Here is a 23,844-nt window from a genome sequence, read left to right on the forward strand (position 1 = left end):
GAGCTGGGGCTGGGGTTGAGGCTGAGCTGGGGCTGGGGCTGGGGCTGAGCTAGAACTGGGGTTGGAGCTGGGACTGAGCTTGAACTGAGGTTGAGGCTGAAGCTGAGCTAGAGCTGGGTTTGGGCTTGAGGTTGAGCTGGAGCTGGGACTGGGGCTGGGGCTGAGCTAGAACTGGATCTGGGGCTGGGGTTGAGCTGGAGCTGGGACTGGGGCTGGGGCTGAGCTGGAGCTGAAGTCAGAGATTGGGCCAGGCTAGAACAGGGGCTATGGAAGAACTAGAACTGGGGATGAAGCTGAGGTTGAGTTCTAGCCAGGACTTTTCAGAAGAGCTGGAGCAAGAGCTGAGGCTGTGCTGGTGCTAGTTTTGTTGTTCAGGTGTGTCCAACTCTTTGTGACCCTATTTGGGATTTTGTTGGCAAAGGTGGTTGGAGTGGTTTGCCATTTCCTTCTGTAGCTCATTTTACAGATGATGGAACTAAGCTCAAATAAGTTTGGCTGAGCTAGCTCAGATCCATGCAGACCTCCTGCTAGAGCTGAGTTCAGTTGGACTGGGGCTAAAATTAGCCCAAAAAACTATTGCCTTACCCAGTAAGCTGAATTGAACTGAGCTGAGGTTTTTCTGAATTTGCCCTATGTTGGAACTGGGCATATCTAGGCCGGCCCAAACTGACTAATGTGCTTGAAAGCTAAACAAGAAAGTAGGCTATCCTGGAACTGTTCTGTACTGATCTCCTGCTGAAGTTGTGCTGGATGGTTTGAGGCCATCCTCAATCTTTTCTAGACTGGGTTGAAAGAAACTGAGCTAGAAAGAACTGAGTTTGGGTCAGTCCATACAAAAGTCATCAGTTCTGCTGAGCCCAGAGCTCCTTTGTGCAGATACCCTAGTAAAAGCTGAGCTAAGCTGAGCTGAGATGGGGAGCTCCTACTGAGGCTGGTCTTATTTTTAATTGAGTCTGTCCATTAATTCCCTCTAGGACTGAGCTGTTTTGCTCCATATTCACAAAGCTTTGGGGATGAGTTGTGCATGAAACCCATGTTCTAGGCCTGTTCCTATAGGGCTTTACTTATATCACCCGCCTCCTCAGTATAGTACTGGGACCTTGAAATGATGAGTCACCTTTCTTTTCTCCTTGCTTAAAAAGATGTTACAGTTTTGCATCTGAGCATTGGAAGGCTTTAGGGAACTAAACCCCCACTACCACCACTGCACACACACACACACACACGCACGCACACACACACACACACACACTGTCTAGATTTAGCCAAGAAGGAGCTTTTCACCATAACTGGATGACTAGTTTCTCCAGCCCTTTACAACTAGCATTTCAGGCTTAATTGGATCAATGAAAAGTGAAAAGCTCTTTTTGGCATAGAGAATGGTGTTCCCAGCAACTGATAGATTTTAGATAGGAAGGTTTGGCTTCTCTCTCGTAGAGTAGTGTCTAAGGATCTGGGTGTTCTGAGAACAGGACCAAAGTAGTAGAAAGGATAGCCCTGGCCTAGATAGAGCTTAACTTAACTAATCATATGATTCTCCACTTTTGACACTGACCAGCACTGGCCTTTTCTTGCTGCAGGATTCCAGGGGTTCTTAATGTTTTTTTGAGTCATGGAATCTTTATCTGGTGACATCCAAGGACTTCTTAAAGTAAAATGCATAAAATAAAATCTGTAAGATCACAAATGAAATCAATTATATTGAAATACAATGAATAATTTTTTAAGTTCACAGACCTCTGGTTAAGTTTCCCTATTTAGATGAGGGTTTTCAGGGTTGGGATTTCCCTAGGGCTGATCTCTTCAGAAATATGCATCCTCATGTGTGGTGCCTTCTCTGGCAATACTGCATTATCTTTTGCTTGGATGCCAAGCCTTGTAGGGAGCCCATGCTATGGTGTCTAGCTCCTTTTTGGGGTGGATGAGCAAAAAATGGGGTATATGCACAGAATGCATGAAAAGGAAGGTATGATATACACTCATCTGGAGAACTTTGGATAATCAGCTCACTATTCTTAACCTGTTCCAGCTTCTCACCTATAACTTTACAGACAAGGAAATTAGCCCTTTTCTTCTCTGCTTTGGTTTCAGCCCTCCTGAAAAGCCTTTAATTTTTAACATCTTTCTTCTGTTTTGTCCTCCCCTATTCTCTTCTTCAGCTGTCCCAGCTGCACCAAAGCTCTTCCCCCTCTCCTCCTGTTGGAGTTCTCAAATGAGTGATGCTCCTGTGGCTGTGGGTTGTTTGGCTAAGGATTTTCTACCTGAATCCATAAACTTCTCCTGGAGCTACCAAAACCAAAGTGCTGTGAGTGCCACAGATTTAAAGATCTTCCCAACTCTTATGAGTGGGAGCACGTACACAGCCACCTCACAAGTGACCCTCCCTGCCAATGATGTCTTCGAAGGACAAGATAGCTATTTGGTATGTAAGACCCGTCATACCAAAGGCAACAAGGAAGTTCGAGTTCCACTTCCAGGTAAGATCTGAAGTACAACTCCTTCTTTATCTTTTCTCTCCTCCATACCCTTGCTTTGGCTCCATGAAGCAGAACTAGCCTGCAGTTTTGAGGGGAACAAAACATCCCAGCAGATAGCACAGAATGTATGTCCCATACACAAGCATTTTATACACAAACATAAGCCCACATACAAATACACAACAAATATATAGACACATCAAAATGTATACGCATACACCCATATCCTTGCCTATACTCCTCGATAGCTATAATGGGCTCAAAGAAGAGGTCTGATTTAAGGGAGCTGTTGGGAAGATCTCCATTCTAGATAGTGATCCCTCTATTCCAGGCTTCTTTCCATCCTCAGAATCATCCCTAATGAAAGCAGCCAGGCACAGAAACTCAAGGGGCCAAACAAGGGAAGGACTACTCCAGACAGGCAAAGCTAGTCAAAGCAAAAACTTTCTTTTGTTTGATTGTGCCTCGTCATGACAGGGTCCTAACTTCCCCCTTTCCTGGCTTGTGTTCCTATTCAGATCGCACCATCAGTTCCCCCAATGTGACTGTGTATATTCCACCCCGTGATGTGTTCTCCAGCTCTAACCTAAGAACATCCAAGCTCATCTGTCAAGCCACCAACTTCAAGCCAAACAAGATCAAATTAACATGGCTTCAAGAGGGCAGGCCACTTCTGTCAGGTGTCTCTACAGGTCAAGTCCTGCCTGAAGGTTCTGGGACTTACTTCCTGCAGAGCAGCCTGACTATCAGTGAAAATGACTGGCTCAGCCAAAGCACATTCACCTGCCAGGTAGAACATGAAAGGGTCCAATTCCAGAAGAATGTTTCCTCAACCTGTTTCAGTGGGGGTAAGTGATGCTCAAGATGGAACTCCTTGGAAGTGAGTTGGAATTCCCAGCCTTCTCACTCCTGAGATTATACCTAATAGTCCTATTTATAGGAGAGCCCCAGAGAAGTATTCTTCCCCAGGAAATCCTCCCTAGCTTAGGACTTGGACCTAGAGGAAAGATGGGCTAACATGCCCAGAAAGACTCTAGCATGCTGATAATATAGATTCCAAATACCAAAGTTTTACTTCTGGTGATCTGATCATCATCTGCCTGGGACTGAGATCAGCTCTGCTAAACATGAATCTAGTTTCTCCAAGAGCCTCAGACACTGATGATGGCTGTTTAACCATTTCTCATCCTACTTTATAAGTGACTGAGATCAATGATGCTTAATAGGATCCCTTTCTCTTTATTTACTTGTATGGAGACACATGGGGGAAGAGTGCATGAAAAATAATTCTAGATCTCTTCAGCTGGAGAATGTTCACATTCTCTTTCTCTTATGAAGAATGAATGAAAGGAAATAGAAGCGTACTGCAGCATGAGCAGTTAGATTAGACATAAGAAAGGGAGTCCTAAAGCATTGCTCAGCAATCTTTGGAGTTGGTCACTGAGTAAAGGTAGGAATGGTCTTCCCTGGAGACCAGGAGAAACATGGGAAATTCCCTTAGAGACGACTGAAATTAATACCTGCCTGGAAGAGTCCAAAGAGCTCTATAGAACTTATCAGACCTATAAGCTCAGATTGCTTGCCACTTTATTAAAAAGAAGAACGCACTTAAACCCATAGTGAGTATGCAAAAAGGAGGAGGTGTTAAAGGGGAGGAGAAGATTAAGGGAGAAGAAGGATAGATCCATAGTAAACATTACTGGAATTTGGAGGGCCTGTATAATTTTGTCTCAATTTGCCTCCTTTTGGAAATTAAATACAACTTTTCCTTTGACATAGGCCCAGAATCACCCATTGAAGCCTTTGTCATCCCCCCCTCCTTTGCAAGCATCTTTGTTACCAAATCAGCCAAATTAACCTGTGTAGTCACAAACCTTCCCACTCCTCAAAATCCGAATATTTCCTGGACCCGGGAGAATGGACAGCCTCTGGAAACTACCGTTAAGGTGTCCCTCAGCCACCTCAATGGCACTTTTAGTGCTGAGGGAGTAGCCACAGTCTGTGAAGATGAATGGAATTCAGGGACGGTATTCAAATGCATCGTGATTCATCCTAATCATCCTGTTCCCTTGAAGAAAGAAATCTTTAAGCCAAAAGGTAAGGGTCCCAACTTTCTCCTCCTTCTTATCATCTTTCCTCCCTTTGCTAAACTCTGCAATTGGCCCATCCAGAGTCAGATGATACTATCTTGTATGCCATGGGGGGGGGGGTTGGGAAGGGTGGTTTAAACTCTTGTGAAGTGTCTGGAAAAACTCTGAGTTCATTTTCCTAAATCTAGGAAAACCAACCCAGAGGATCCCAGTCTTTTATCCCTAAAGCAGAAGCAGCAAAGTTTTTGCATGAAAGGTCCAGTAGATCTTCCTCTTCCTCTTGTTCCTCCTTCCCACCCTTATTCCCATCCTTCCACATGTTGCCCTTGGATTACTGGGAAATACTGAAATAATCTTTCAATATGAACCCCATACCACATAACTCTTTGTCTCTAGGATTTCAGAGGACCTAGGAGCCTTTTTTCCAACTTTCTCCTACTAGGTCCCAGATTCACCACAAGACTCTCCTCCCTTAACTCTTATCATGCTTTTAGGCTGTGACTATGAGCTCTCTACTCTCAGACCTTCCATTTTTCAGCCTACCTCATCCAATAACCTCTTTGTTTACAGGGACTACCATGTACGCACCAGCTATCTACCTATTGCCTCCAGCTCCTGAAGAGCTGAGCCTCAGGGAATCAGCTACCCTAACCTGCCTGATGAAGGACTTCTCCCCAGCAGATGTGCTTGTCCAGTGGCGGCACAAAGGACAGCCTATACCCTCAGAGAAATATGTCACCAGCATCCCCCAGCAGGAACCCCAGAAAGACGGTCTCTACTTCTCCCACAGCACCCTGACAGTGTCTGAGAAACACTGGAATGCAGGGGATTCCTATACCTGTGTGGTGGTTCATGAAGCACTACCCTTGTCGGTGACTGAGAAGACCGTGGACAAGTCCACTGGTAAACCCACCTTCGTCAATGTCTCCCTTGTGCTATCTGATACAGCCAATACCTGCTACTGAGAGGGTGTGGTCTTGGTCAATCTCTTTTTACTGTCCCTACAGGTCCTACTCTTACTATCTAGCTCATTCATGGGGCAGATTCTGGGGGCTTCTGTGCCAACTGAATTCCCCAAAGGAGTATGTAAGACCATGTGACTGAAATAAGATACTGCATTTTATAAAAATTAGAAATAAAAAAAATCAACTTTACAAAGAGGTTCTGGTTCTGTAGTAAACAATGGTATCTGACTGGCCCTAAGCTTCTCTCTGTGCAACATTCCTTTCCTGACCCTTTTCCCTCATATCACCCCTCAAATTATTTGCCTACGCACACAAACACATGCACACAAGAATGCACACAAACACCACCTTAAGCCTTGCCTCCCTCACTCAACCTCATCACCTTTCCCCAACTTTACTCCTCACTTCAATCCCATGTTGCTCAGATGCTATAAATACAGTTCATATTTCTAAGTCCTTGAAAACAAGTTTTGCAGAAAAAAAAACTGATAACACACATATGCATGTATGGATACACAGGAACGTAAACATGTAACACACACACACACACAGACACCAGCACGAGACTAAGTCAGTGGAAACTTCTTCCCTGAAAGGGGAGTATGAGCACTTATAGAATTTTGACAATCCTACTATCATGTGGGGTCTATGGACTTTTCAGCCAAAGACATCATGTTGTCCCTTAGTAGGTGTAATGTGCATTTTTTTCCACTTAAAATATTCAGCCTTCTGGGAGAGAAGGGAAGGAAGCAATGCCTCTTACAAATGGCCTCAGTTGTATTAACTCCATACCTTAGCCTAATGATAAAGAATTCAGAACCCTCTGTCCCACTTGATCATTCATAACAGTCCCTTTAATTCCCCAGTCTAAGCTTTGAGTGGAAGCCTAGTTATTTCATCTCCTCATGTCCAAGGGAGTGGGACACAGTGTCCCAGGGATGAGTTAATTCTAGACTCAAGGAAATAAGTCAGTTCAAGATGATGATTCCATTTCCTCTCCCAGTATACCCCATACATGATGATCCTGACCTAGACCTTCAGTGTCTGTCCCTAGGTAAGTGCATCTCATCCAAAGAGTATAAACTGAGGGAACTAGAATAGGGGAAGGCTAATCTTTAAGACTGAGAGTAGAGTTATTGCCAAATGTGACCTTGTTGAATGACCTCCATGGAAGGAGTCATGGGTCACCTTTTCAAAGAAATACCAAAGAGGAAAGAGAAATATCAAAGAGAACAGAAAAATATCTAAGGGACCCCAGTTGAATAAGCCCACCCTTCTGGCTTCCTTGTTAGAAGCTATGTGAGGATGGAATTTCAGGCAGCCCTAGAAAGACCAATGACTCTTTATCCAAAGAACTTATGGCTCTGATGGAGCTTGCATGTGACAAGGGAAGAGAAAACTTATTCAGAAATTGCCTGCTGTCCAATTTCAATTTGTTTATTGTTCAATAGAAGTCCAAACACAGTAATGTACACTTGGGAACAGGATGCAATAGTTAGTTAAGGTAAAATTAATATTTTCTATGAGGACTCTTTTCAAGATCTTTCATCTGCCCTGAGACATATTCATCTTAGCAAAACGCAGGTCCAGGCAATCTAAAGGACATCTGATCCTAATGAAGACGATGTGTTGATCTACCAAAAATATTTGCTTTTATGTAGAAAATCAATATTCTCTAATTTGCCTGAATAGCACAGAAGCTAAAGAAACCATTTTGCTTCCCTAGCTAAACTTCTTCTCTGAAATCTCCAAATAAATCCATTCCTAAACATATCTCAGATCTGTCCTTGGGAACTCAACAAGAAACTCTAAATTCCCAAGAGTCCAGTTGATCCTTTACCCCAAGCTCAATTCTATTATAGTAGAAGCACCTGAGCATCTTGCGCAAAATTAAGTCTATAGGATGTCTTACTTTATGTAACCCAACCTTAGTTTCTCCAAGAGATCAGGCCCTATTGCTCCCAGTAATAATCAGCAATGATTGTTGATATGTACTGTAGTCTAAACATAGAATCAGGAGAGACTTCAAATCCTTCCTTCTGTCTAATTATGAGTTCTTAAGGAAAAACAAAACTCTGAAATCCTTTTAGCTTACGTACACAAACAGATGTAGACAGAAAGCTTATTTCCTGTTGAAAAGCTGAGAGAGGCAAATTATACTACAGAAACGTAAAGATAGAAAAAATAGGGAGAACAGAAACTGAGAAATGGTAAACAATAGAAATGATGCCTTAAACAGTATCCTAGGGATGTTATTGAGATAACCATATATCCTAGTATAGTCTTTAGTTTGAATGTTGGGCTATTATCCTTCTCCCTACATTTCCAATTCCTGAGCAACTTTATGATCCAAGTGTTGTTTACCAGTTTAGTCTTTCTATAGAGAGCTACAAGTACTGCCTTCAACTATTACTGAAGGGGGAAGAAGGAAATAGAAGATGTATTATCAATCATTAGTTTTTAGTTTCTTTATTTGCCTCAGACTTATATGGTCATGGAAAGATACCCTCAGCCAGCACAATAGATTTCAACTACATTCTATTTTTTTTCTTTTGGACAACTAGATAGGGTAGCATGGGGCCTATTATGATGAGAAAAACATTAAGATACCTCCTATCTAACACCTTGACTCATTTACTCTCACAGTAGGCTGCAGTGAGCTCTGTGCTCACTTTCCCAAGGGCAAGTCCTCTCCTCAACCCTTAATTCTCCAAAGAAAATATCTTTCATAATTAGATTAAGAAAGGAGAGTCTTGAAATCAACCATAATTTGTTAAACTCTTGGCTCATCTATTCCCATCCCCTCACCGCCAGTCCAGAATTCATATCCATCTTACTCCTCTCATCCAAAACTTAGTCATTTAAGAAAATTTGAGGACCATATTTATCCTCAAGATTTCTCAGATCCAAATAAGAACGCAGGTGGAATGTGTTCCTAAGAGCCTAGATGAACTAGGAAAATTCTAAACCAAGATTTTTATTTTCAGGAATAGACACATAGATATGTGCATGCACATATCCTTACACAGAGATGCACTTATCTCTCACATATGTGACCTGAATTAATTGTCATCATCATCACCTCTTTCTTCCTTTCTGTTATTGATTCCACTGTTCTCACTGCTCTGGCCATCCATAAGAGCGACACAGAGTTAAATCACTCTCAGAACTCATTTTAAATCAGAATTCATTTTTAAATAGTGACTTTAATGTTGTCATCAGCACTATATAGGGATCCTTGTGTGACTGCAGGGAAAGTTTTCCTTTTTAACTGAATTTTCATTCCCTTCTCTGCATTGCCTGTCACACTAAGTCACGCTTAGAACATGTTTTCAATTGTATTTTTCCAAGTTTCTGGCTCCTCCCATACTTACAACCTTCTTATTCCTAGATGCCTGTCTCTGTTCCTGGGGCAAGGACCATAGACTTCCTTTAGAAAATGTCATCTTCATAGAAAACACATCTAAAGGATGCCTATTTAGCAGTTTATTCCTATTTAACAGCCTCTTCCAACTAGCAAAAGATTCCGTCTAGTCCCAGCCCCATAGTGACTGAATCTAACACTGTTCTTTCTGTTCTCTTTCTGTTCCGTTCATTCAAAACCCATGAAGAAGGGGAAGTCAATGCTGAAGAAGAGGGGTTTGAGAACCTGTGGACGACAGCTTCTACTTTCATTGTCCTCTTCCTCCTGAGTCTCTTTTACAGTACAACAGTCACTCTGTTCAAGGTAAGAGGACATGGATGCATACAGTTTAAACAAGCGTGTGCCTAGGGAAGTGTGACATGGGCACCCTTTCTCCTTAGTTAAGTTATGATGTTATTAAGTTATTCGGTAGTTAGGTAAACCTGAAATATAGTTACATATGTGTTTAGGCAACAATACTAGAGATTTCTAATGTGAAATATGCCTTGCATTTAATAATATTATTATTAATATTCATATTATTCATAATAACATTAGACATTTACAAAGCATTTCATATTTTTGCTGCTATAAATTACTACTAATTTGAGTATGCTTGTTTCTTATTTTGCTGTTATGTTCCTTTGACTGTTTTGTGTTTCATGTATATTTGTTCATTGTTTTATGTAGATATATATATATATATACTCCTACTCACAATTAAGTTGTATCTTATATATGTGTGACTTTCCAGTCTTCTTGTACCTTAAACCCTTCTGCACATCCTTCCATCCAGCGACACCAGCCTCTTTGCTTTTCCTTGAACAAGACATTGCATCTTCAGACTCTACTAATTTTCACTGTCTTTCTCCTGTGCCTGGAATGCTCTCCCTTCTCATCTCCTTCTACGAGCTTCTCTAGCTTCCTTTAAGTCCTAATTTAAATCCCATCTTCCAATGGAAGCCTTTCCCAATCCCTTTTCAGTCTTCTCTTTGTTAATTTCTAATTTATTATATGTATACATATATACACACAAAAATATATTATATATATAGTTTATACATATTTGTTTGCTTGTTGTCTCCTCCATTAGATTTGGAGCTCCTTGAGGGCAGGGTCTGTCTTTTGCCTTTTTGTATCACCAGGGCTTAGCACAGTACCTGGCATATAGTAAGTGCTTAACAAATTTTTATTGACTGACTTAAGGTCTCATTTTTAAAATATGTAGGGGCTATGTTTGGGCCAACAAAGTCACAATTTTAGGTCCTTATAGGAAACACAATTTGACATATATCTCTATATCTATCTGGAAAAGATCTCAGAGCCCACCTAGTACAAACCCATTATTTTGCAGATGAGGCAACAGAGGCCCAGAGAGGTTAAGTATCTTGCCTAAGGTAACATAATATGAAGTATCAGAGGTGGGATTTGAACTCAGGTCCTCTGATTTCAGAGTCAATGGTATTTCCACTATACCTCTTTCATTATTCCAAACCAGGAACTGGAAACCTATAGCCTCGAGGCCACATGTGGCCTTCTAGGTCCTTGGGTGCTGCCTTTTGACTGAGTCCAAGTTTTACAGAACAAATTCTTTTATTAAGTTTGGACTCTGTCAAAGGGCCATACTTGAGAACCAAGAGGGCCACATGTGGCCCTGAGGCCACAGGTTCCCCATCTTTGTTCCAAACTATCTCCAATGGATTCACAAAGGTCCTTTTTTGCCTCTGATATTCTTTCCCAAAAACGGTCAAGAGAAAAAGCATACATTTATTATTATTATTATTATTAATAATAACATTAGACATTTACAAAGGACCTTATATAAATTGTATCATGAGGTAGATACCACGGGTACCTACCTTGTTTTGAAGATGAAGAAACTGAATCTCAGAGAGATTAAAATGACCTATATGTTGTCACATAGCTAGTAAGTATAAGGTGGAATTTGGACATAGGTCTTTCTAACCTCAAGTCTAGCATACATACACTAAGGCTGTTTCTTTATTATTCACAGGTGAAATAAATTCATGCTTGAAAGGCAAACATCTGAAAACAAAGAGCTTGAACCAAAAGAAGGAATAATTCCCTGAAGGCCTGAGCTGAGCTTCCCCTGCTGACTGATAACAATTCACCCTTTCAACAACTCTTGGAAGAACAAGAGGCTCCCAAGCTTGTGGGGGTGATGGAGAGGGAAGTGGGGAGGACTTAACTTTTGATTTCCATGTGGTTTTCCCACATTCTTTTATTACTTTATGTAGAACTTACCTCCTGCAACCTCTCTCATGTCCTCCCTTCTAAAATTAGGATTTAGAAGGAAAAAATGCATATTTCTTAAGCACAACTAATTGTACTTTACTAGTTAACAAAACTAGTAAAAAAAATAAAAGCTGTAATAGACCACAATATCATTTTGAAATAAAAAAGTATATTATATTGTCACAATGGTTTTTATTAGAAACATCTAAAAGGCCCTGCCATCCTTTTCCTGTCCTGGGAACTCATTGAGGGACGTTCTCAATTCATCAGAGATTCATGTATGGCTACGTTACTCCAAAACTCAAAACCCAGTTTTGCTTTATATCAGGAAAGCCAAATCTGCAAATAACACAAAGTTAGAAAAGAGAGTTTATATACTGAATGACAGAATAAGGATAAGTTGGGAACAAATATTATAAAATCCAACACTTAAATTCAAAACATGAATAAGGAAAAAAACTGCAACAGAAGAGGTCAGGTGTAAGTAGATAACCAGTTATACGAAAAAAGCCTGGAAGTTTCAGGGACCTGTAAATTCAGCATTTCAGAAATGTGATGTGGCATTCAAAAGAATTAATGTGAACTCAGCCTAAATTAATAGCAGCATAGAGCTAATCTGGAGGGGGTGGAGGGGTGAAGCATGAAAAAGTCTTGTTCTACACTGCCCTAGTCAGACCATATCTAGAATATTATGTCCAGTACTGCATTTATTAAAAGGATGCTATCAAGCTGCAGTGCAATCAAGATAGTAAAGGCACTTGAAATCAAGTTATACAAAGATAAGTTAAAGGAATAAGGAATGTGTAGACTGGAGAAAGATTAATTAGTCTTTCAAGAAGCACTGTGCTAGTATCTGGAAAGGCCAAAGAAAGGCCAAAAACAAACAAACAAACAAAAAACAGTTCCTGCCATCAAGAAGCTTACATGACAATTTTCTTCAAATACTTGAAATACTTTATAAATAAAGTATTTTACTTATAAATAAATAAATATACATTATATGTAGCCTTATGTGCATGTCCTCGGATTCCAAACTTATTTTGTCTCTTGGAGATTGCCAAATGAAACTTGTCCAAGAAGGAGAAGGGACTAGATTCTAAAAAAAAAAATTTGGAACTATGAAAATGATAATTGGAGAGAAAATTAGTTTTATGTCATGTTTATTGAACACTTTGACAATTTTTCTGTAAGCCTAAAAGTGATTATTTGAAAATTTAAAGAAACTTGACTAAAAGACAGTACAAAAACACTGGCATTTGAATGTTGAATGTCACCATATGCGTGAATTATATCTGGCATGGACAATGTAGCTATAACTATCACAAGTTAGTAAAACAAAATTGACAGGTTTTAACATTAAAGACATGGCAAGGTTTTGATATACTTGTCTTAAGACATTAATGAAACACTTCTAAACACTGATGTGATACGGACAGATTCTCAGATATTTGTTGATGTGTTTTTTTTTTAGTTAGGATGAGGGGAAGGGGGTGACATTACAATCCTCAATCTTTGCTATATTGGCACAATCAGTGGTTTGTACGTTCAACAGTAACATTTTAGCAAGTTTTATCAGTCAGTAATATTTTTACCTCATAAACAGGAATCAAAAATCACATATAAGAATGGATTAAAATTTATTGAATATAAAGATTGAACTTCAAGTCACTGTAGTTTTAGTAAATGCTTACTGCATCAGTTATGGTTCAAGCACTGCATATGCTGTGTATATTCTGATTTTATTAAAATAAAAAGTTAAACTAAAAAAAACTAAAATACTTAAACTAAAAAAAAAAAGAAAAAAGATAGGGATGAGAGCAATGGCTTCTGTTATTTTTTTATTGCACACTCCTATCAGTAAGACATTTCTAAGCATGGACCCCCTAGATGCAATACTGTTATGTACATTATAAAGCACATATAAAAAAATACACATTTTAAAATATGAATTAAAGTTGAAATTATTGACATTTTTCAAAAAAATTTTTATTTTTTTTTTATTAAAAGTAGCCAGGCACCTAGATGGCATGGTGAATAGAGCACCAGCCTTGAATTCAGGAAGACCTGAGTTCAAATTTGGTCTCAGAGCAGACATTTGACACTTACTAGCTGTGTGACCCTAGGCAAGTCACTTAACTCATGGCCAAAAAAAAAAAAAGTAGCCAAAAACACTTTTTTGCTCCTACTAAAATATTTATAGTAATAATAACATATTTAACAAAAATATTATACTAATCTGTGCTGTTGTCTCCTAGTTCTTTCCCCACTGCCTTCAAAATTGCCTACATCTTTCCCATCCTTTAAAAAAAATTCGCTAAATCCTATCCTCTCCTCAAATTGTCATGCAATATTCTTTTCACCCTTAGCCAAATTTCTTTTTTTTTTTTTGGTCAGGCAATTGGGGTTAAGTGACTTGCCCAAGGTCACACAGCTAGTACGTGTCAAGTGTTTGGTCTGAGGCTTGGTTTGAACTCAGGTTCTCCTGACTTCAGGGCCAGTGCTCTATCCACTGCACGCCACCTAGCTGCCCCATTTTTTTTTTTTTTTGCTTAGCCAAATTTCTTGAAAAAGCTTGCTGACCCTTGCTGCTTCCATTTTCTCTTCTCTTACTCTCTCTCAGCCTCTTTACTCAATTGAAACTCCCTTTCCCAAAGTTACCAATTGTAGTAATAAAGGGGAGTCCACATGAAAAGTGCCATCCCACAAAGGGACAGCCTAAACAAACTTTATTGCTGCTCACAAGGGAAGGCAGCAAACATTTGCTAGTATTGATGGATAGTATCAGTGTGAGGCATCCATGAGTGCAATGAATAACACACAGAGATGTGTGATCACACTCTAGTTGAAGACCCAAATACCCTCAGGATTCAACTTGGGACAAAGAGCCAATGGGTGACCTCCTTGTCATTTAATGAACCAGTAAAATTGAGGTGCTTTTTTCTTTTTAATTACCTAAAAGCAGAGAGAAATGAGGAACATGGAATTGGTCATTTCTACCTTCACAACATCTCTCATTTCTAACTACTTCTCTCCACTCACAAACAGGCCCTTTTTACCCTTCATCTAAATTATTTCAAGTCTCTTAATTGGTCTCTCTTCCTCAAGTCTTTCTGCCACTCCAGTTCAATCCTGCACTCTATTGACAAAGTGCTTTTCTTTAAACACACAAATCTGACCATATGACAAAATCTATTCAATCAATTCGAGTGGATTCCAATTGCCTATATGATAAAATATAATCTCCTCAGTTTTACTTTTAAAGCCCTATGCAGCCTATCCCAAACTTATTTTTCTAACCTTATCTCAAGAAAGGGAATAAGCATTTATATTAGCTTACTAATATATTATTAAGCATTATATTAGCTCCTATTATGTACCAGGCATTGTGCTAAGCACTTTTCACACACATGATCTCATCTGATCTTCACAACAACCCTGGGAAATAGGTGCTATTATTACCCCCATTTTTTACAGGTGAAGAAGCTAAGGCAAAAAGAAGTTAAGCGACAGGGTCATACATCTATTACTAGCTCTGAGACTGAATTTGAACTCAGGGCTTCCTTACCCAGTGTTCTATCCACCGCTACACCACCAGCTGCTTCATTGGAGGTAGCTTTTTAGACTCTGGACTCTGAAATCTGACCAAACTAGCCTTCTCTCTATTCCTTACACACTGGTAACATTGCTTTTACCCTGGCTTTTCCCTCATAATTAGAAACAGCTCTCTCCTTACTTTCTTCTTCCTTTAAGATTTTTTACAAGAAGCCTTTTCTGGCTTCCCCATTTGATATTATCCTTCCTCCCAAGGTACCTTATATTTAACTGCTATGCACATATTTGTATTAAATATAACTATCTATTTATATATAATATATGTTTTATCTATGTTAAATGTAACATGTAAATATATGCTATATATATTTTTTTATGTGTACTTTTGTCTCCTCCATAGAATGTTAGCTCCTCACAAGTGAGGATTGTTTTATCATGTCTCCCCAGGGCCCAGTCCGGGGCTGGACACAAAGCAGGCGCTTGATAAACACTTGATTAAGGGATTATTCAAAATATTTGAGAGGCATTATGTGTGTTTTTACAAATAAATTCTAAATCAACTAAAACTTTTCATTTGGAAGTTTTTTTTTTAAACAGGTTAGAAAACATGTTTTTGAGATTTTTTTTTTAATGCAGAGATAATTCGTTTTTATAGGTGACATAATTAAATCATTTTGGGCAACAAAAGATTAGTTTTTAAATGTCTTACTAATCATAATGACTTTATGTTACCATGAAACTAATATTCTATCTTAAATCCTCACTCAACTTTCCAAGCAGGCTCAACATTAATATCGATAATAAATTGAATAAGTCCATATTTCAAATATTGAAAATTTTTTAATTTTTTGCAAACTATACCCTATCTTATTTAAGTTGTCATTATATTATATATTATATGTGATAGATATTATAGATTATTATAATTATTATCATAACATAGCTAAGAAGAGCTTATACCAGGAGTATGTTCACATGATTAGTGTATTCTTCAGTCTGTGATTTCTTTGCAGGAATCTTTTTTAGACTTCATCTATTATATAAAGATTAGTTTAGTTGAAACTAGATATTTTAATCCATTAGTCTTCTTAATCAGATTAACATAAACTGCAATATGTTACAAATGTATAAGGGCATCACTGTCAACTTCTCCCAGCTGTGGAACTGCCATCTTCCATCAGTACACTCTTTGTGACAAATAGACTATCTGATACACAGTGAGGGTACCAATGTCAATTCTTAGCTATAAAAGTATTCAGGTTTGAACCATATTCACTTAAAGGTCATGCTCAGCCTGCTTGTTCCCGTATTTAATAATATCATCTTAAATTCTATGGTTATCCAGGAATTTTCTTTTACTTTTTCCTCATCAATTAGTAAAATTTTAACATGTCATACAATTTTTCAGATAAACTCAGAGCCCCAACTCCAGTTTGTTAATCATCACTTATTTAAGAAATGAGAAAACCTTTTTTTCTCAATGGTTACTCATATTTCCCCTCATAGTAATTCTCTTAATCTACTAGGGTAAGATTAATATTAATGTTATTGAATGTATAATTTATTAACAATTAAATCAGTAATATGACAAGGATATAGAAAATTATGTGCAATGTTTCATTTGTGATAAAGAATATAGCCTGTATCTTCTCAAACTCTCACTGTAACTACAAATACTTTCTCTATATACAGTCCCAGAAGAGACTGCCAAAGATGGCTGAGTAGGAGGAAGCATTACAGTCCAGCTCTCTCCTATAACTATTACAACAAAGATGCAAGACAAACATGGGAAGCGGTGGAGGAACAGATGGACTTACCTTTCATCTGAACTGGTAAAAGGAGTGGAAAATGTGAACACAATTACACATACAGACACATAATCAATCATTCAATAAACATTTATTTAGAGCCTATTATAAGCCTACTGTGCTAAGCACTAAGAATACAAAAAGAAACAAAAGATAGCCCCTGACCTCAAGGAACTCACAATTTAATGGGGGAGACAATATGCAAAGAAATATATACAAAGCAAGTTCTGTGTGTATGTGTGTGTGTGTGTGTGTGTGTGTGTATGTATATATAAAATATATACAAAGAAATATATACAAAGCAAGGTTAATTAGGAAATAACTAAAAGAGTAGCATATATACATATATATGTACATATATAAAGCACTGAAATTAATAGGGGCCAGGGAAAGTTTCCTATAGAAAGTGGGATTCTAGTTGGGACTTAAAGAAATCCAGGGAGGTCAATGGTCAGAGCAAAGGAAGAAAAGCATTCCAGGCACGGAGAACAGCCAGAGAAAATGCACAGAGCCAAGAAATGGAGTGTCTTGTTCATGGAACTTCCAAGAGGCCAGTGTCAGTAAATCATAGAGTACTTGGCAGGGAATAATGTGTAAGAAAACTGGAAATATAGGAGGGGCTAGGTTATGAAGGATTTTGAATACCAGCACATTTTATATTTGCTCTTGGAGGCAATAAGTAGCCAATAGAGTTTATTGAGTTGAGAGGTGACATGATCTGGCAGGCAGCTAGATGGCTCAGTGGATGGTGCCCTGGGCCTGGAGTAGGGAAAACCTGAGCTCAAATCAGTCCCAGACACTTTCTAGCTGTGTAATACTGGGCAAGTCACTTAACTCTGTTTGCCTTAATCTCTTGGAGAAAGAAATGGCAAACCATTAATATCTTTGCCAAGAAAATCCATGAACAATATTGGTGTGTTATGGTGCATGGTGAGAGGAATGATTATTAACAACCAATGACTGGAGAGATCAAGAGTCTCCCCTTTTTTCTATGGTCCTCATTTCAAAATTCAGTTTCTTGAAGGACATTACTGATAATGAGATTACATTAACTCTCCTCAATCTTGGTCAGACCCCACCCAACCTTATAAAGAATTTAATTTAAGGCGGGGAAGCCCATTGTATTCTACTCAGGTTTGGGTGGGGGATAAATTCTTTGATTAGATTGCCCAAAGCTGAGGGTGGTCTGGGTGTAGAGATAGTCTCTTTGTCCAAGAGTGATAGCCCCTCATTGCAGTGAGCCCATTTCTCATCATAATATTCATTCTCTCATTAATTTTTAACCAATCAAAGTTGATTGCCACCCCCTGAAATACCCACTTTTCCAAGGGCATATAAGCCATGAGCCCACTGTCATAATTGTCTTTGGTATTTGACAGTGCTACTGACCTCTTTTATTAAAATGTTAGCATTATTAATAAAACAACTAAGTACCCAGAAATAATGTCTCAAACTTTTCAAATGTCACAATGGGATCATGAAGAGTCAGACAAGGCTAAATAACAACAACATGATCTGACTTTAGGAAAATCACTTTAATAGCTGAATGGAGAATGGATTGGAATGAGTAGAGACTAGAAGAAGGCAAAACCCACCAGCAGGCTCTTGCAATAATCATGGTGTAAGGTGATGAGGGCCTGTACTAAAGTGGGGGCCATGTCAGAGGAGAGAAGGGGGTGTATTCAAGACATGCTGCAAAGATGAAATTGATAGACCTTAGCAACAGTTTCGAATATGGAAGAGGGAAAGATAGTAAGGAATCAACCATGGCTGTGAGCCTAAGGGACTTGGAGAATGGTATCGTCTATTTCAGATTTAGGGGGAAAGATAATGAGTTTTGTTTTGAACACAGTGAGTTTAAAATGTCTACTGGATATCTAGTCCAAGATGTCTGAAAGGCACTTGGAAATGTGATTTTTGAGGTCAGGATAGAAATTGGAACAGGAAAGAAAGATTTGAGAATCCTCAGCATAGAGATAGTAATCAGCTCATGGGAGCTGAATCTATAGGGGGAGAAGAGAAGATGGTCTAGGATAGAATCCTGAGGGACATTTATGGTTAAAAGGAATGATCTGAAGGAGAATCTAGCAAAAGAGAATGAGAAGGAGCAGTCAGATAGGTATGAGGAAAACCGAGAGAGAGTGGTATCTCCAAAAACATAAAAAGCAGGAGAGGGTGATCAACAATATCAAAGGCGGCAGAGAGATCAAGGAGAATGAGGATTGAACAAAGGCCATTGGATTTGGCAACTAAGAGACTGTTAATAACTTTTCAAGGACTTTTGCTGCAAAGGACAGATAGGGATAGAATGCTCAAGTGAGGGTTTTTTCAGGATAAGGGAGATATGGGTATGTTTATAGAAATGTGGGAAATGAGATAATAGAAGCAGAGAGATTGAAAATAAGTGACAGAGAAGGGATGACAGAAAGAGCAATCTATTGGATGGAATGGGATCACTTGAACAAGTAGAAGGGTAAGCCCTGGTAAGGCCACTTTATCTTGTGAAACAGGAATGAAGGAGGAAAAGTGACAGAAGGCACTTGACTGATAGGAGATGGAAAAAGAGGAGAAGTAGAAGTTAATGAAAAATTGCCTCAATTTTTTCTGCGAAGTTTTCAGCTGAAAGGAGAAGAACCATGGGAGATTTAAAGAGGGACAAAAATATTTGGAACACCAGCTGTGGAGAGTGGCATAATGAGTTGATAAGGGAGGTATAGTAAGGTTGCATAGCAGCAGTGAGGGGACATACATGTGTAAAGTGTACCCAGTCAGCATGATTGTGGAATTTTTCTTCATTTCATTCAATAGCATATGTGTAGGTACAAAGGCCTATGAATGGTGGGAGTGATACAAAGTTGAGATTTGTCAAGGTACAATTGGTGAAATGACCAAGAGAGAAAGACTGTGTAGAGTTGAATTGGTTCACCAGGGGGTCAAGATAGGAAGAAGAGGAGAGAGTGGCTGGTGCAAGGGAGAAGGCCTGGGACAAGAGATTGGAGGTCATGGCTCAAATGAAGACTAGGGTTATGTAAGGGAAGGCAGCACTCCTTCTGTGAAAAAGGTGAAAATCCAAAACATTATGTCCAGAAAAGGTAATTTTTTTGGGAATTCTTTTTTTTTTTTTTTTAGCCAATTGGGGCAAGTGACTTGGCCACGGTCACATAGCTAGTAAGTGATGTTTTTTGAATTCTTGAACATGGAGGCAATATATTTGTGGGGAATTGACCATCTTTGTATGACTGAGTTGGGGTGGAAGATTGGCTCATGAGAGGCAAGTTGGTTGAGGAACTAAGTGATTATGGTATTTCAGGTAACAACATCATATGTATGTTGAAATCCTCTAATGTAAGGACAGGAGTTAAGGAGAAGAGAAAAATTGTAAATCAGATATTGAACTCATTAAGAAAGGAAGGGGAGTTATCTGGGGGTCTGCAGACAATAACTATCAGGATTTTGATTACATGGTAGATATGAATAGCATGAAGCTCAAAGGACGAGAGGTTACTGAGGAGGAAGGCAGAGAACCTGGGAGTGGCAATGGAGAGCAAGGAGTATCAGTTGGCTTGCAATAGAACACTTTAATTTTTTCTCTTTTCCTTAATCTTTTGATTTTGTTTTAATATTTCTTGTTGGCTCAAGGAGTCATTAACTTCTGTTTTGTTCATTCAAATTTTCAGGTAATCTGTTACTTGTGCAAAATTCTGTACCTCTTATATTAAGCTCTTGGCAAGTCTTTCCTCTACATCTCTCATTTCTTTTCTAATTCATTTCCCTTAGAAGTCTCAGTTTATTAAATCATTTAAAATTCTTTTTTTGGAATCTCTCACTTCATTTTTTCCAGAAATGCTATTTGATCTTGCGACCAAGCTGTATTTTTCTTTGAGGCCTTGGTTTTTGATATCTTGGAGTTTCTCACTTCTTTCAAATTTGTGTTTGGGGCATTCCTGGCTCCATAATATATCTTTTCATCAATATCTTTTTTTTTGCTTGTTTACTCATTCTTCCAGGTTTACTCTCTGAATGGTACTTTGTGTGTTAGATAGTCTATACATTTCTGGTGAAAATATCAGGGCCTTAACTGCTCTTGATATGTATTTTGTTGTGTTCTGCCACTGTATTATCAAGGATCTCAGGGATGGCTCATGCTAGGGAGCTACAGTCTTTAAGTGGTTATAAACAGTCAGATTTAATGCATGGTCTAATTGTTGCCTTCCTAGTCTGACTTTGATAGGCTCCAGACACTGGTTTTAATCTGGGCAACACAACTGCAGCCTAGCCCCTAGCTGGCACTCCAGTATACAGTTGCTGGCCCCAAACCCTGTCAATTTCCTAGAAGTCTCTGAGATTCAAAGCAACAGAATTGTAGACCTACCTCTACACTGGTCATTCATTCCAGTGAGAGATCCTGTTCTGGAGTCTTTGCAAAAGAGCTAAAGGTGCACCCTCATGACATACTCATGAGCTAAGTCATCACTATTGCTCTAGAGTCAGAACTTCAAAACTATAGGGCACCCTTCTTCTGTTCACTTGCCAGTGTGTTGTATCCACAATATTAAGCTGGAAAAATGACCCAATATGATTTATCCTTTGGATCCCATGACAACTTCTCAGTCTATTGTTCTTCATCAATCTTTGTTGGAGTAGTTGTGAGAAACAGCTAAACTGTATTACTTCCTTTTACTTTACAATATTTGTTGGTCTCCTCTAAAATTCAGTTCCTTCACTGGTTATTTTAAGTTTGATTCAAATCCTTGTCTAATCAGTGGCTGCATTGGATATACCATCATTAGATATACCATCATCTCTAGTGCCTATCGGACTCTACAGATTCCCTCAAACATCCAGCAACAGAACACATTGTCTTCTTATTTCAAAACTTTGAACTTTCATTGGACCACTCAATAAATTTCCATTTCCCTGTCTAAGGGGTTTTTCTTATTTCCAGCTCATTTGCTGAACAAGATTGAACACAAGTCAGTTTAGCAGCTTCTGTCATTTCATCCTTTTCTGCAATGATGGAGTTACAACATTACTCTATTACATTTATAAAGCATTATTCATTCAGCAATTCCTTCATTAGTATGCACCCTCTTTATTCCAAATTCTTTTCTACACAAGAAGGACGACACACACACACACACACACACACACACACACAACACACATGGGCTATAGCTCCAAGTTAATTTCCCTTATTAGAACAATTCAAAGACCCACTAATAATAAGTTAGTTTGACTTTCTTAAACCCCTCCAAAACCTGTCATTTTCTATTTTTTAGCATTTTTGCCAGTTTGGTGGATATAAGAAGGGACCTCAAATTTATTTTATATTCATTTTATTAATGATAATTTTGGAGCAATATTCAAATGGTTGTTGATGGTTTGCATTTCTTTTTTTAAACTACATACTGATATTTTTTGATGATTTATTTTGCGGGGAATGGCTTTTACAAGTTTATATTAATTCTCTACATATGTTTAGATTTGTTATTGTTGTCGTTTACTCATTTTAGGCATTTCCAACTCTTTGAGACACCTTTTGGGGTTTTCCTCACAGAGATACTAGAGTGTTTTGCCATATCCTTCCCAGCTCATTACACAGATGAAGAAATTGAAGCAAACTGCGTTACGTTCCTTGCCCAGGGTCACACAGCTAGTACATATCCAAGGCTACATTTCAACTCAGTCTTCCTGATTCCAGGCCCAGCACTCAATCCACTATGCCACCTAGCTGCTGTGAGGGATTGTCTGATGTTGGCTATGTGCCACGTGGGGGTTGTGGCAAGATGGGGCAGGGACAGGATATTAGGAAGTAACCAGAGCTTGTGCTCCCGATGCAGGGGGCTGTGCCACGTGGGAGTGGGACGGCAGAGAACTAGCTTCCTTTGTAACATCCTCTCCCTTGGTGCAGTGCTAACCCCAGACATCCTCTTCTGGTATCTGATCCTACAACCAATCACTAGTAGGCGGGCTGAGAAGGAGGGGCTAGGAAGGTATATAAGGGGGGTAGGGATTGGAGCGCTCTTGCTCCTGCTCTTGCTTTCCTGCTTGGCCTTGCTGTGATGGTCTCTGAGTAAAGTTCAAGTGCTTGCACCTCCTGATCGGCTCGTCTCTATATTTATCCGGGTGGGCTCCGAAGACTGGTAGGTGTGGCCCTGGCAGCCTGCTCCTGTTAGGAGGAGAGTGCATGGCGCGGCCGGCACAAGCTGCCATATATCTTGATACAAGACTTTTATCAGAGGAATTTTCTGCAAAGATTTTCCCCCAGTTAACTAAGTCCTTTCTAATTTTAGTTGCATTCTGAATTTGTTATTGGGAAAATTTTTCAATAGTACATAATCAAAGTTGTTCATTTAATCTTTTATGAACATCTCTATTCTTGTTTAGTCAAGCATTCTCTCTATCTATAATTATGAAAGTTATCTCTTTTTATTCACTAATTTCTTTATGATATTATCTTTCATATTTAGCTCATGTGTCCGATTGGAGTTTAAAGTATTCAATATTTGGGGAAAATCTTCATAAAAAATTGAAAAACAGGCTCAAAGAAATTGGATTTAGAACAAAAGTTTGAAGCTTTTCTATTTTAAAGTACTTTTGATTAGTGTTAGTCCTAACTCCCCAGAGGTTTTCCATCAGTTTTATGTCAGTGAATATATAGAATCTGTGAATAGAACCATAAACCATAGGTTATGTTTTCAAAAAGAATGGTGACCCCAGATTTAAATTACTCTATAGGTCTGCATCCCCTAAAACAATAGCTTACTTTTGTGTTTACTTTTAATAGTCATCCAGACTGTAACAAAATTTATACCAAGTGAATAAAAAGGGGAGTTTTGATAATGTTAACAGAAAAAATAATAAGTGTAAACCTTCACAATATTAAAAAAAAAAAGATAAACAAGTAAACTGCACTATGCTGAAAGGGATCCAAGAGATATCAAACCAATAGTAATATTAAACTTGTGTGCTCCAAAGCCTTAGCATCCAAATTCATGAAGTAAAAACTAATTGAATGATAAGAAGCCATAGAAAATAATACAATAGAGGTAGGAGATTTTAATATCTCTCCCTCTGTTTTAAAAGTCTAAAAGAAAGATAAACAAAAGAGAAAATAAAGCTTCTAACAAACTGTTGGGAAAAACCAGAGCTAAGAGAATCTTCTAAATAGGACTGCTAAAAATTACATGCATTTCCTAGCACCACCAGGAACTTTTATAAGAATTAATTATTTATTTATTAAGACACAGCTATTTCAAATAAATGTAAAAATGCAGGAAAAGTAAGCACATC

The 23,844-nt window shown here is 38.7% G+C and overlaps 1 gene segment (V, D, J or C); it reads left to right on the forward strand.

Annotated features, from left to right (window-relative positions):
* Window positions 1-23,844, forward strand: part of LOC114028559 — a 125,832-nt gene that overhangs the window by 5,554 nt on the left and 96,434 nt on the right. Inside the window, 6 exon segments of the C gene segment in view lie at window positions 2,160-2,477; window positions 2,996-3,325; window positions 4,257-4,574; window positions 5,138-5,470; window positions 9,144-9,259; window positions 10,950-11,014. Of these exon segments, the coding sequence occupies window positions 2,160-2,477; window positions 2,996-3,325; window positions 4,257-4,574; window positions 5,138-5,470; window positions 9,144-9,259; window positions 10,950-10,958 (1,424 nt within the window).

Source organism: Vombatus ursinus, unplaced genomic scaffold (assembly GCF_900497805.2).
Source record: "Vombatus ursinus unplaced genomic scaffold, bare-nosed wombat genome assembly UNPS02014890.1, whole genome shotgun sequence".
Classification (NCBI taxonomy): domain Eukaryota; kingdom Metazoa; phylum Chordata; class Mammalia; order Diprotodontia; family Vombatidae; genus Vombatus; species Vombatus ursinus.